Source organism: Salvelinus fontinalis, chromosome 6, assembly GCF_029448725.1.
Source record: "Salvelinus fontinalis isolate EN_2023a chromosome 6, ASM2944872v1, whole genome shotgun sequence".
NCBI lineage: Eukaryota > Metazoa > Chordata > Actinopteri > Salmoniformes > Salmonidae > Salvelinus > Salvelinus fontinalis.
The window spans coordinates 18,161,402-18,176,293 of NC_074670.1; the positions used below are offsets into that span (position 1 = coordinate 18,161,402).

At 45.4% G+C, this 14,892-nt stretch overlaps 1 protein-coding gene across 2 annotated transcripts in view; it reads left to right on the forward strand.

The window, feature by feature from the left end:
* LOC129857241 (protein capicua homolog) overlaps window positions 1-14,892 on the forward strand; it is a 70,831-nt gene that overhangs the window by 37,182 nt on the left and 18,757 nt on the right. For both annotated transcript variants that reach the window (XM_055925292.1, XM_055925291.1), the window contains 2 exons: window positions 1,052-1,201; window positions 1,371-1,542. In XM_055925292.1, coding sequence (XP_055781267.1) covers window positions 1,052-1,201; window positions 1,371-1,542 — 322 coding nt within the window. The remainder of the gene's footprint in view (window positions 1-1,051; window positions 1,202-1,370; window positions 1,543-14,892) is intronic.

A 14,892-nucleotide genomic window follows, 5' to 3' on the forward strand; every position in this document is an offset into this window, starting at 1 on the left:
TATCCTGTTGCAACTTGTGACTATTTGGCAATCCATTTTACATTGTGTTATTCCCCGTATTTCATGTTCTGCACTGGGGAAATGTAATTGTTATCGTCAATGCGCGTGAATAAATAGGCTGCTCACAGAGAATGCGGCATTCTGAAAAGATGAAAGCGTGAGCTGGTCTCATGTTGACCGATACGCCTGGGACTTCATTTTAATCAGAAATAAACATTTACAGATATATCTGTACGCCACCGGATAAATCATAATAGCAGTAGGTCTATTGCAGTGAACGTTGTGCGTGATGACTGCAATCTGAAGATACGCGTCAGATGCAGGCACCATCGAGCACTGTTGCTTTCTTGTTTCATCGATGGAGTTGCCACCCACTATACGATCTTGGATCACTGATGGATGTTTGAACACATGGATTTTTATCTGACATTGTAAAGGGACGTTTTCAAGGACTCCTTTTTTATTTACTCTCGTTTCTGGAAAAACACAATAAAGGACCCTTTTCAACCATGTATTCATCAGAAAGCCCTCAATACCTCCGTCAAGGACTGAGCATGTTTGGTCAGTCATGGTCATTTACTACCTCCGTGTGTTTTTCTTATTTGTCTTCAGCACCATTTTGAATATTGTAGCATTATGAGTTTACAGTGAAAAATAAATGGTATATACAGGTCTTTCTCATGGCTGATTGATGCTCACATAGATCAGCTACCTGCTGGTGAGTTTCCAGAGGTGTCCCATATGGGGAGCAGCAACAGCCATGAGTATATACCTGAGGCTAATTGGTTAAGCCAGTGAGCCACTGGTTCTGGGAAGATGGGCCTTTGATAGTCACTTCTTGACCATACTAGAAAAGTGTTCATATTGTCATATATAAACTATTAGCAAGTGTACGGGCTAACAACAATATGTTCCCCAAATCTGGAAATAGAATCTTGTTTATATGAAAGTTGAGATTTTATAAAAATATGTTTGAGCTAGCTTACTATGAGGAGTGCATTGTCTGGACATATTGTGAGTCCTAAACATTTCTTTTGTATTCTTTTTGCAGTCTGGACCAACGTGGAACCCCGGTCAGTTCCTGTGTTTCCCTGGCATTCATTGGTCCCTTTCCTGGCACCAACCCAATCAGATGCCTCTACTCAGTCTGGTGAGGGCCAACAACTAATCAATCACCCCCAAGCTGCCAGTCTGAAAACAGGTAGGTTGTTGGTGAAATTCTACCCAAATCCCAGCAAGATTGTAATTTCTACCATGATTTCAAACACATGAAACATAATGGATTACGTAACACAAACATTGGTATTACCAGATAACTATCAAGAGATTTGAATCATTGTGAAAATACCCCCTTTTCCTGTCTTTCTCAGAGTCTCAGGGGGGTGCAGTGCTGCTACAGGAGGCCAATGAGGACCCCCCCACCCTGGAGAGAGGACCCACAACAAGGCCAACTCCCTCCACAGATGACCTGGCCCCAGAGAGGGAGAGAGAGGCCGAAAGAGAGAGGCCAGACAGTGAGACTGAGAGTGATGTGGATGACCCGTAAGTGTGTGTGTGTGTGCGTGCGTGCGTGCGTGCGTGACTGCATGTGGACACTAGGGCTGACCCCAATTAGTCGATTGTTTGGTTGTTAGGCTGTTGGTCGGCTAAGATTTTTTTTAGTTGAGCTGTAGCAAATATATACAGTACCAGTCAAAAGTTTGGACACACCTACTCATTCTGGTGTTTTTCTTTATTTTTACTATTTTCTACATTGTAAGACGAGTGTGCAAAGCTGTCATCAAGGGGAAGGGTGGCTACTTTGAGGAATTTCAAAAATAAAAAAAATATATATTTAGATTTGTTTAACACTTTTTGGTTACTACGTGATTCCACATGTTATTTCATAGTTTTGATGTATTCACTATTATTCTAAAATAGTAAAGATAAAGAAAAACCCTTGAATGATAAGGTGTGTCAAACAGTCCAAGAGGAAGGGGAGTGTGGCTAGGGTGCATAATGCACGTCTCTCTCCAGAATGTGCGGTCTCCCGCCAATTTGTACCTGATTACGCATAGAAGTAGGACTACAGGCTACCTTGCCTGTGCTCAAATGTAGGCCAATTTAAGGATCTGATAGTATTTCTTATTGGCTTAACGCACCACCACTAATAAGCTGTGAAGCTTCTCAAAGTAATGTTTTCTTCACTTCAAACAACAAGCAAACAGTCTGTTATTACATCTGTTGAGAATGACAATAGTCCTCAATGTATTTCAAATATCTTTTCAGCTCTCTCCCTTTCGATAACCACTCAGCGTGAAAGGGAAAAATATCATGCTCTAATCCAGTGGAAACGTCTTACCCGACTAGCTCAATGGAGCGGAACTGAGGGCCCAGAATATTAGAAGGGCCAGGAATATTATGTTATTTTCTACCTGCATGCTGTATTGTTTTTATTTGTTGGCTTTATGTAGGCTATTTTTACATATTTGTAGTACTCGAGACCACATTTTGAGTGTTTCGGTCTTCTCTACATGTAGGATACATTTATACTCGGTCTTGACTCTGTCTTGGACAGTGCGGACTCATAATTTCTTACCAGAGTAAAAAAACTCAAAATTATCAGCTTCCATTCAGTCAGCAGATATAACCGCTTCTCCAGGCCAAATATATACACTCCGTTCTTGAAACATGAATATCTTGACAGCTTTTTTATCTATTATAGACAGGTTAATACAGTGGTGAACCTATAGGCCTTCAGTGTGTGACAGGTTAGTACAGTGGTGAACCTATAGGTCTTCAGTGTGTGACAGGTTAATACAGTGGTGAACCTATAGGCCTTCAGTGTGTGACAGGTTAGTACGGTGGTGAACCTATAGGCCTTCAGTGTGTGACAGGTTAGTACAGTGGTGAACCTATAGGTCTTCAGTGTGTGACAGGTTAGTACAGTGGTGAACCTATAGGTCTTCAGTGTGTGACAGGTTAGTACAGTGGTGAACCTATAGGTCTTCAGTGTGTGACAGGTTAGTACAGTGGGGAACCTATAGGTCTTCAGTGTGTGTGTGACAGGTTAGTACAGTGGTGAACCTATAGGCCTCCAGTGTGTGACAGGTTAGTACAGTGGTGAACCTATAGGTCTTCAGTGTGTGACAGGTTAGTACAGTGGTGAACCTATAGGCCTTCAGTGTGTGACAGGTTAGTACAGTGGTGAACCTATAGGTCTTCAGTGTGTGACAGGTTAGTACAGTGGTGAACCTATAGACCTTCAGTGTGTGACAGGTTAGTACAGTGGTGAACCTATAGGCCTTCAGTGTATGACAGGTTAATACAGTGGTGAACCTATAGACCTTCAGTGTGTGACAGGTTAGTACGGTGGTGAACCTATAGGCCTTCAGTGTGTGACAGGTTAGTACGGTGGTGAACCTATAGGCCTTCAGTGTGTGACAGGTTAGTACGGTGGTGAACCTATAGACCTTCAGTGTGTGACAGGTTAGTACGGTGGTGAACCTATAGGCCTTCAGTGTGTGACAGGTTAATACGGTGGTGAACCTATAGGTCTTCAGTGTGTGACAGGTTAGTACAGTGGTGAACCTATAGGTCTTCAGTATGTGACAGGTTAGTACAGTGGTGAACCTATAGGCCTTCAGTGTGTGACAGGTTAGTACAGTGGTGAACCTATAGGTCTTCAGTGTGTGACAGGTTAGTACAGTGGTGAACCTATAGGCCTTCAGTGTGTGACAGGTTAATACAGTGGTGAACCTATAGGTCTTCAGTGTGTGACAGGTTAGTACAGTGGTGAACCTATAGGTCTTCAGTATGTGACAGGTTAGTACAGTGGTGAACCTATAGACCTTCAGTATGTGACAGGTTAATACAGTGGTGAACCTATAGGTCTTCAGTGTGTGACAGGTTAGTACAGTGGTGAACCTATAGACCTTCAGTGTGTGACAGGTTAATACAGTGGTGAACCTATAGGTCTTCAGTGTGTGACAGGTTAGTACGGTGGTGAACCTATAGGCCTTCAGTGTGTTACAGGTTAGTACGGTGGTGAACCTATAGGCCTTCAGTGTGTGACAGGTTAATACAGTGGTGAACCTATAGGCCTTCAGTGTGTTACAGGTTAGTACAGTGGTGAACCTATAGGTCTTCAGTATGTGACAGGTTAGTACAGTGGTGAACCTATAGGTCTTCAGTATGTGACAGGTTAGTACAGTGGTGAACCTATAGGTCTTCAGTATGTGACAGGTTAGTACAGTGGTGAACCTATAGGCCTTCAGTGTGTGACAGGTTAGTACAGTGGTGAACCTATAGGCCATCAGTGTGTGTGTGACAGGTTAGTACAGTGGTGAACCTATAGGTCTTCAGTGTGTGACAGGTTAGTACAGTGGTGAACCTATAGGCCTTCAGTGTGTGACAGGTTAGTACAGTGGTGAACCTATAGGCCTTCAGTGTGTGACAGGTTAGTACAGTGGTGAACCTATAGGCCTTCAGTGTGTGACAGGTTAGTACCGTGGTGATCCTATAGGCCTTCAGTGTGTGTGTGACAGGTTAGTACAGTGGTGAACCTATAGGTCTTCAGTGTGTGACAGGTTAGTACAGTGGTTAACCTATAGGCCTTCAGTGTGTGACAGGTTAGTACAGTGGTGAACCTATAGGCCATCAGTGTGTGTGTGACAGGTTAGTACAGTGGTGAACCTATAGGTCTTCAGTGTGTGACAGGTTAGTACAGTGGTGAACCTATAGGTCTTCAGTGTGTGACAGGTTAGTACAGTGGTGAACCTATAGGTCTTCAGTGTGTGACAGGTTAGTACGGTGGTGAACCTATAGGCCTTCAGTGTGTGACAGGTTAGTACAGTGGTGAACCTATAGGCCTTCAGTGTGTGACAGGTTAGTACAGTGGTGAACCTATAGGTCTTCAGTGTGTGACAGGTTAGTACAGTGGTGAACCTATAGGTCTTCAGTGTGTGACAGGTTAGTACAGTGGTGAACCTATAGGCCTTCAGTGTGTGACAGGTTAATACAGTGGTGAACCTATAGGCCTTCAGTGTGTGACAGGTTAATACAGTGGTGAACCTATAGGCCTTCAGTGTGTGACAGGTTAGTACAGTGGTGAACCTATAGGCCTTCAGTGTGTGTGTGACAGGTTAGTACAGTGGTGATCCTATAGGCCTTCAGTGTGTGTGTGACAGGTTAGTACAGTGGTGAACCTATAGGCCTTCAGTGTGTGACAGGTTAATACAGTGGTGAACCTATAGGTCTTCAGTGTGTGACAGGTTAGTACAGTGGTGAACCTATAGGCCTTCAGTGTGTGTGTGACAGGTTAGTACAGTGGTGATCCTATAGGCCTTCAGTGTGTGTGTGACAGGTTAGTACAGTGGTGAACCTATAGGTCTTCAGTGTGTGACAGGTTAGTACAGTGGTGAACCTATAGGCCATCAGTGTGTGTGTGACAGGTTAGTACAGTGGTGAACCTATAGGCCATCAGTGTGTGTGTGACAGGTTAGTACAGTGGTGAACCTATAGGTCTTCAGTGTGTGACAGGTTAGTACAGTGGTGAACCTATAGGTCTTCAGTGTGTGACAGGTTAGTACAGTGGTGAACCTATAGGTCTTAAGTGTGTGACAGGTTAGTACAGTGGTGAACCTATAGGTCTTCAGTGTGTGACAGGTTAGTACGGTGGTGAACCTATAGGCCTTCAGTGTGTGACAGGTTAGTACAGTGGTGAACCTATAGGCCTTCAGTGTGTGACAGGTTAGTACGGTGGTGAACCTATAGGCCTTCAGTGTGTGACAGGTTAGTACAGTGGTGAACCTATAGGCCTTCAGTGTGTGACAGGTTAGTACAGTGGTGAACCTATAGGTCTTCAGTGTGTGACAGGTTAGTACAGTGGTGAACCTATAGGCCATCAGTGTGTGTGTGACAGGTTAGTACAGTGGTGAACCTATAGGCCATCAGTGTGTGTGTGACAGGTTAGTACAGTGGTGAACCTATAGGCCTTCAGTGTGTGACAGGTTAATACAGTGGTGAACCTATAGGTCTTCAGTGTGTGACAGGTTAGTACAGTGGTGAACCTATAGGCCTTCAGTGTGTGTGTGACAGGTTAGTACAGTGGTGATCCTATAGGCCTTCAGTGTGTGTGTGACAGGTTAGTACAGTGGTGAACCTATAGGTCTTCAGTGTGTGACAGGTTAGTACAGTGGTGAACCTATAGGCCATCAGTGTGTGTGTGACAGGTTAGTACAGTGGTGAACCTATAGGCCATCAGTGTGTGTGTGACAGGTTAGTACAGTGGTGAACCTATAGGTCTTCAGTGTGTGACAGGTTAGTACAGTGGTGAACCTATAGGTCTTCAGTGTGTGACAGGTTAGTACAGTGGTGAACCTATAGGTCTTAAGTGTGTGACAGGTTAGTACAGTGGTGAACCTATAGGTCTTCAGTGTGTGACAGGTTAGTACGGTGGTGAACCTATAGGCCTTCAGTGTGTGACAGGTTAGTACAGTGGTGAACCTATAGGCCTTCAGTGTGTGACAGGTTAGTACGGTGGTGAACCTATAGGCCTTCAGTGTGTGACAGGTTAGTACAGTGGTGAACCTATAGGCCTTCAGTGTGTGACAGGTTAGTACAGTGGTGAACCTATAGGTCTTCAGTGTGTGACAGGTTAGTACAGTGGTGAACCTATAGGCCATCAGTGTGTGTGTGACAGGTTAGTACAGTGGTGAACCTATAGGCCATCAGTGTGTGTGTGACAGGTTAGTACAGTGGTGAACCTATAGGCCATCAGTGTGTGTGTGACAGGTTAGTACAGTGGTGAACCTATAGGCCATCAGTGTGTGTGTGACAGGTTAGTACAGTGGTGAACCTATAGACCTTCAGTGTGTGACAGGTTAGTACGGTGGTGAACCTATAGACCTTCAGTGTGTGACAGGTTAGTACGGTGGTGAACCTATAGGCCTTCAGTGTGTTACAGGTTAGTACAGTGGTGAACCTATAGGCCTTCAGTGTGTGACAGGTTAATACAGTGGTGAACCTATAGGCCTTCAGTGTGTGACAGGTTAATACAGTGGTGAACCTATAGACCTTCAGTGTGTGACAGGTTAGTACGGTGGTGAACCTATAGGCCTTCAGTGTGTGACAGGTTAATACAGTGGTGAACCTATAGGCCTTCAGTGTGTGACAGGTTAGTACGGTGGTGAACCTATAGGCCTTCAGTGTGTGACAGGTTAGTACGGTGGTGAACCTATAGGCCTTCAGTGTGTGACAGGTTAGTACGGTGGTGAACCTATAGGCCTTCAGTGTGTGACAGGTTAGTACAGTGGTGAACCTATAGACATTCAGTGTGTGACAGGTTAATACAGTGGTGAACCTATAGACCTTCAGTGTGTGACAGGTTAATACAGTGGTGAACCTATAGACCTTCAGTGTGTGACAGGTTAGTACGGTGGTGAACCTATAGGCCTTCAGTGTGTGACAGGTTAATACAGTGGTGAACCTATAGGCCTTCAGTGTGTGACAGGTTAATACAGTGGTGAACCTATAGACCTTCAGTGTGTGACAGGTTAATACAGTGGTGAACCTATAGACCTTCAGTGTGTGACAGGTTAATACAGTGGTGAACCTATAGGCCTTCAGTGTGTGACAGGTTAGTACGGTGGTGAACCTATAGGCCTTCAGTGTGTGACAGGTTAGTACAGTGGTGAACCTATAGACCTTCAGTGTGTGACAGGTTAGTACAGTGGTGAACCTATAGGCCTTCAGTGTATGACAGGTTAATACAGTGGTGAACCTATAGACCTTCAGTGTGTGACAGGTTAGTACGGTGGTGAACCTATAGGCCTTCAGTGTGTGACAGGTTAGTACGGTGGTGAACCTATAGGCCTTCAGTGTGTGACAGGTTAGTACGGTGGTGAACCTATAGACCTTCAGTGTGTGACAGGTTAGTACGGTGGTGAACCTATAGGCCTTCAGTGTGTGACAGGTTAATACGGTGGTGAACCTATAGGTCTTCAGTGTGTGACAGGTTAGTACAGTGGTGAACCTATAGGTCTTCAGTATGTGACAGGTTAGTACAGTGGTGAACCTATAGGCCTTCAGTGTGTGACAGGTTAGTACAGTGGTGAACCTATAGGTCTTCAGTGTGTGACAGGTTAGTACAGTGGTGAACCTATAGGCCTTCAGTGTGTGACAGGTTAATACAGTGGTGAACCTATAGGTCTTCAGTGTGTGACAGGTTAGTACAGTGGTGAACCTATAGGTCTTCAGTATGTGACAGGTTAGTACAGTGGTGAACCTATAGACCTTCAGTATGTGACAGGTTAATACAGTGGTGAACCTATAGGTCTTCAGTGTGTGACAGGTTAGTACAGTGGTGAACCTATAGACCTTCAGTGTGTGACAGGTTAATACAGTGGTGAACCTATAGGTCTTCAGTGTGTGACAGGTTAGTACGGTGGTGAACCTATAGGCCTTCAGTGTGTTACAGGTTAGTACGGTGGTGAACCTATAGGCCTTCAGTGTGTGACAGGTTAATACAGTGGTGAACCTATAGGCCTTCAGTGTGTTACAGGTTAGTACAGTGGTGAACCTATAGGTCTTCAGTATGTGACAGGTTAGTACAGTGGTGAACCTATAGGTCTTCAGTATGTGACAGGTTAGTACAGTGGTGAACCTATAGGTCTTCAGTATGTGACAGGTTAGTACAGTGGTGAACCTATAGGCCTTCAGTGTGTGACAGGTTAGTACAGTGGTGAACCTATAGGCCATCAGTGTGTGTGTGACAGGTTAGTACAGTGGTGAACCTATAGGTCTTCAGTGTGTGACAGGTTAGTACAGTGGTGAACCTATAGGCCTTCAGTGTGTGACAGGTTAGTACAGTGGTGAACCTATAGGCCTTCAGTGTGTGACAGGTTAGTACAGTGGTGAACCTATAGGCCTTCAGTGTGTGACAGGTTAGTACCGTGGTGATCCTATAGGCCTTCAGTGTGTGTGTGACAGGTTAGTACAGTGGTGAACCTATAGGTCTTCAGTGTGTGACAGGTTAGTACAGTGGTTAACCTATAGGCCTTCAGTGTGTGACAGGTTAGTACAGTGGTGAACCTATAGGCCATCAGTGTGTGTGTGACAGGTTAGTACAGTGGTGAACCTATAGGTCTTCAGTGTGTGACAGGTTAGTACAGTGGTGAACCTATAGGTCTTCAGTGTGTGACAGGTTAGTACAGTGGTGAACCTATAGGTCTTCAGTGTGTGACAGGTTAGTACGGTGGTGAACCTATAGGCCTTCAGTGTGTGACAGGTTAGTACAGTGGTGAACCTATAGGCCTTCAGTGTGTGACAGGTTAGTACAGTGGTGAACCTATAGGTCTTCAGTGTGTGACAGGTTAGTACAGTGGTGAACCTATAGGTCTTCAGTGTGTGACAGGTTAGTACAGTGGTGAACCTATAGGCCTTCAGTGTGTGACAGGTTAATACAGTGGTGAACCTATAGGCCTTCAGTGTGTGACAGGTTAATACAGTGGTGAACCTATAGGCCTTCAGTGTGTGACAGGTTAGTACAGTGGTGAACCTATAGGCCTTCAGTGTGTGTGTGACAGGTTAGTACAGTGGTGATCCTATAGGCCTTCAGTGTGTGTGTGACAGGTTAGTACAGTGGTGAACCTATAGGCCTTCAGTGTGTGACAGGTTAATACAGTGGTGAACCTATAGGTCTTCAGTGTGTGACAGGTTAGTACAGTGGTGAACCTATAGGCCTTCAGTGTGTGTGTGACAGGTTAGTACAGTGGTGATCCTATAGGCCTTCAGTGTGTGTGTGACAGGTTAGTACAGTGGTGAACCTATAGGTCTTCAGTGTGTGACAGGTTAGTACAGTGGTGAACCTATAGGCCATCAGTGTGTGTGTGACAGGTTAGTACAGTGGTGAACCTATAGGCCATCAGTGTGTGTGTGACAGGTTAGTACAGTGGTGAACCTATAGGTCTTCAGTGTGTGACAGGTTAGTACAGTGGTGAACCTATAGGTCTTCAGTGTGTGACAGGTTAGTACAGTGGTGAACCTATAGGTCTTAAGTGTGTGACAGGTTAGTACAGTGGTGAACCTATAGGTCTTCAGTGTGTGACAGGTTAGTACGGTGGTGAACCTATAGGCCTTCAGTGTGTGACAGGTTAGTACAGTGGTGAACCTATAGGCCTTCAGTGTGTGACAGGTTAGTACGGTGGTGAACCTATAGGCCTTCAGTGTGTGACAGGTTAGTACAGTGGTGAACCTATAGGCCTTCAGTGTGTGACAGGTTAGTACAGTGGTGAACCTATAGGTCTTCAGTGTGTGACAGGTTAGTACAGTGGTGAACCTATAGGCCATCAGTGTGTGTGTGACAGGTTAGTACAGTGGTGAACCTATAGGCCATCAGTGTGTGTGTGACAGGTTAGTACAGTGGTGAACCTATAGGCCTTCAGTGTGTGACAGGTTAATACAGTGGTGAACCTATAGGTCTTCAGTGTGTGACAGGTTAGTACAGTGGTGAACCTATAGGCCTTCAGTGTGTGTGTGACAGGTTAGTACAGTGGTGATCCTATAGGCCTTCAGTGTGTGTGTGACAGGTTAGTACAGTGGTGAACCTATAGGTCTTCAGTGTGTGACAGGTTAGTACAGTGGTGAACCTATAGGCCATCAGTGTGTGTGTGACAGGTTAGTACAGTGGTGAACCTATAGGCCATCAGTGTGTGTGTGACAGGTTAGTACAGTGGTGAACCTATAGGTCTTCAGTGTGTGACAGGTTAGTACAGTGGTGAACCTATAGGTCTTCAGTGTGTGACAGGTTAGTACAGTGGTGAACCTATAGGTCTTAAGTGTGTGACAGGTTAGTACAGTGGTGAACCTATAGGTCTTCAGTGTGTGACAGGTTAGTACGGTGGTGAACCTATAGGCCTTCAGTGTGTGACAGGTTAGTACAGTGGTGAACCTATAGGCCTTCAGTGTGTGACAGGTTAGTACGGTGGTGAACCTATAGGCCTTCAGTGTGTGACAGGTTAGTACAGTGGTGAACCTATAGGCCTTCAGTGTGTGACAGGTTAGTACAGTGGTGAACCTATAGGTCTTCAGTGTGTGACAGGTTAGTACAGTGGTGAACCTATAGGCCATCAGTGTGTGTGTGACAGGTTAGTACAGTGGTGAACCTATAGGCCATCAGTGTGTGTGTGACAGGTTAGTACAGTGGTGAACCTATAGGCCATCAGTGTGTGTGTGACAGGTTAGTACAGTGGTGAACCTATAGGCCATCAGTGTGTGTGTGACAGGTTAGTACAGTGGTGAACCTATAGACCTTCAGTGTGTGACAGGTTAGTACGGTGGTGAACCTATAGACCTTCAGTGTGTGACAGGTTAGTACGGTGGTGAACCTATAGGCCTTCAGTGTGTTACAGGTTAGTACAGTGGTGAACCTATAGGCCTTCAGTGTGTGACAGGTTAATACAGTGGTGAACCTATAGGCCTTCAGTGTGTGACAGGTTAATACAGTGGTGAACCTATAGACCTTCAGTGTGTGACAGGTTAGTACGGTGGTGAACCTATAGGCCTTCAGTGTGTGACAGGTTAATACAGTGGTGAACCTATAGGCCTTCAGTGTGTGACAGGTTAGTACGGTGGTGAACCTATAGGCCTTCAGTGTGTGACAGGTTAGTACGGTGGTGAACCTATAGGCCTTCAGTGTGTGACAGGTTAGTACGGTGGTGAACCTATAGGCCTTCAGTGTGTGACAGGTTAGTACAGTGGTGAACCTATAGACATTCAGTGTGTGACAGGTTAATACAGTGGTGAACCTATAGACCTTCAGTGTGTGACAGGTTAATACAGTGGTGAACCTATAGACCTTCAGTGTGTGACAGGTTAGTACGGTGGTGAACCTATAGGCCTTCAGTGTGTGACAGGTTAATACAGTGGTGAACCTATAGGCCTTCAGTGTGTGACAGGTTAATACAGTGGTGAACCTATAGACCTTCAGTGTGTGACAGGTTAATACAGTGGTGAACCTATAGACCTTCAGTGTGTGACAGGTTAATACAGTGGTGAACCTATAGACCTTCAGTGTGTGACAGGTTAATACAGTGGTGAACCTATAGGCCTTCAGTGTGTGACAGGTTAATACAGTGGTGAACCTATAGGTCTTCAGTGTGTGACAGGTTAGTACAGTGGTGAACCTATAGGCCTTCAGTGTGTGACAGGTTAGTACAGTGGTGAACCTATAGGCCTTCAGTGTGTGACAGGTTAGTACAGTGGTGAACCTATAGGCCTTCAGTGTGTGACAGGTTAGTACAGTGGTGAACCTATAGGCCTTCAGTGTGTGACAGGTTAGTACAGTGGTGATCCTATAGGCCTTCAGTGTGTGTGTGACAGGTTAGTACAGTGGTGAACCTATAGGTCTTCAGTGTGTGACAGGTTAGTACAGTGGTGAACCTATAGGCCTTCAGTGTGTGACAGGTTAGTACAGTGGTGAACCTATAGGCCATCAGTGTGTCTGTGACAGGTTAGTACAGTGGTGAACCTATAGGTCTTCAGTGTGTGACAGGTTAGTACAGTGGTGAACCTATAGGTCTTCAGTGTGTGACAGGTTAGTACAGTGGTGAACCTATAGGCCTTCAGTGTGTGACAGGTTAGTACAGTGGTGAACCTATAGGTCTTCAGTGTGTGACAGTTTAGTACAGTGGTGAACCTATAGGCCTTCAGTGTGTGACAGGTTAGTACAGTGGTGATCCTATAGGCCTTCAGTGTGTGTGTGACAGGTTAGTACAGTGGTGAACCTATAGGCCTTCAGTGTGTTACAGGTTAGTACAGTGGTGAACCTATAGGCCTTCAGTGTGTGACAGGTTAATACAGTGGTGAACCTATAGGCCTTCAGTGTGTGACAGGTTAATACAGTGGTGAACCTATAGACCTTCAGTGTGTGACAGGTTAGTACGGTGGTGAACCTATAGGCCTTCAGTGTGTGACAGGTTAATACAGTGGTGAACCTATAGGCCTTCAGTGTGTGACAGGTTAGTACGGTGGTGAACCTATAGGCCTTCAGTGTGTGACAGGTTAGTACGGTGGTGAACCTATAGGCCTTCAGTGTGTGACAGGTTAGTACGGTGGTGAACCTATAGGCCTTCAGTGTGTGACAGGTTAGTACAGTGGTGAACCTATAGACATTCAGTGTGTGACAGGTTAATACAGTGGTGAACCTATAGACCTTCAGTGTGTGACAGGTTAATACAGTGGTGAACCTATAGACCTTCAGTGTGTGACAGGTTAGTACGGTGGTGAACCTATAGGCCTTCAGTGTGTGACAGGTTAATACAGTGGTGAACCTATAGGCCTTCAGTGTGTGACAGGTTAATACAGTGGTGAACCTATAGACCTTCAGTGTGTGACAGGTTAATACAGTGGTGAACCTATAGACCTTCAGTGTGTGACAGGTTAATACAGTGGTGAACCTATAGACCTTCAGTGTGTGACAGGTTAATACAGTGGTGAACCTATAGGCCTTCAGTGTGTGACAGGTTAATACAGTGGTGAACCTATAGGTCTTCAGTGTGTGACAGGTTAGTACAGTGGTGAACCTATAGGCCTTCAGTGTGTGACAGGTTAGTACAGTGGTGAACCTATAGGCCTTCAGTGTGTGACAGGTTAGTACAGTGGTGAACCTATAGGCCTTCAGTGTGTGACAGGTTAGTACAGTGGTGAACCTATAGGCCTTCAGTGTGTGACAGGTTAGTACAGTGGTGATCCTATAGGCCTTCAGTGTGTGTGTGACAGGTTAGTACAGTGGTGAACCTATAGGTCTTCAGTGTGTGACAGGTTAGTACAGTGGTGAACCTATAGGCCTTCAGTGTGTGACAGGTTAGTACAGTGGTGAACCTATAGGCCATCAGTGTGTCTGTGACAGGTTAGTACAGTGGTGAACCTATAGGTCTTCAGTGTGTGACAGGTTAGTACAGTGGTGAACCTATAGGTCTTCAGTGTGTGACAGGTTAGTACAGTGGTGAACCTATAGGCCTTCAGTGTGTGACAGGTTAGTACAGTGGTGAACCTATAGGTCTTCAGTGTGTGACAGTTTAGTACAGTGGTGAACCTATAGGCCTTCAGTGTGTGACAGGTTAGTACAGTGGTGATCCTATAGGCCTTCAGTGTGTGTGTGACAGGTTAGTACAGTGGTGAACCTATAGGTCTTCAGTGTGTGACAGGTTAGTACAGTGGTGAACCTATAGGCCTTCAGTGTGTGACAGGTTAGTACAGTGGTGAACCTATAGGCCATCAGTGTGTCTGTGACAGGTTAGTACAGTGGTGAACCTATAGGTCTTCAGTGTGTGACAGGTTAGTACAGTGGTGAACCTATAGGTCTTCAGTGTGTGACAGGTTAGTACAGTGGTGAACCTATAGGCCTTCAGTGTGTGACAGGTTAGTACGGTGGTGAACCTATAGGCCTTCAGTGTGTGACAGGTTAGTACAGTGGTGAACCTATAGGTCTTCAGTGTGTGACAGGTTAGTACAGTGGTGAACCTATAGGTCTTCAGTGTGTGACAGGTTAGTACAGTGGTGAACCTATAGGCCTTCAGTGTGTGACAGGTTAATACAGTGGTGAACCTATAGGCCTTCAGTGTGTGACAGGTTAATACAGTGGTGAACCTATAGGCCTTCAGTGTGTGACAGGTTAGTACAGTGGTGAACCTATAGGCCTTCAGTGTGTGACAGGTTAGTACAGTGGTGAACCTATAGGTCTTCAGTGTGTGACAGGTTAGTACAGTGGTGAACCTATAGGTCTTCAGTGTGTGACAGGTTAGTACAGTGGTGAACCTATAGGTCTTCAGTGTGTGACAGGTTAGTACGGTGGTGAACCTATAGGCCTTCAGTGTGTGACAGGTTAGTACAGTGGTGAACCTATAGGCCTTC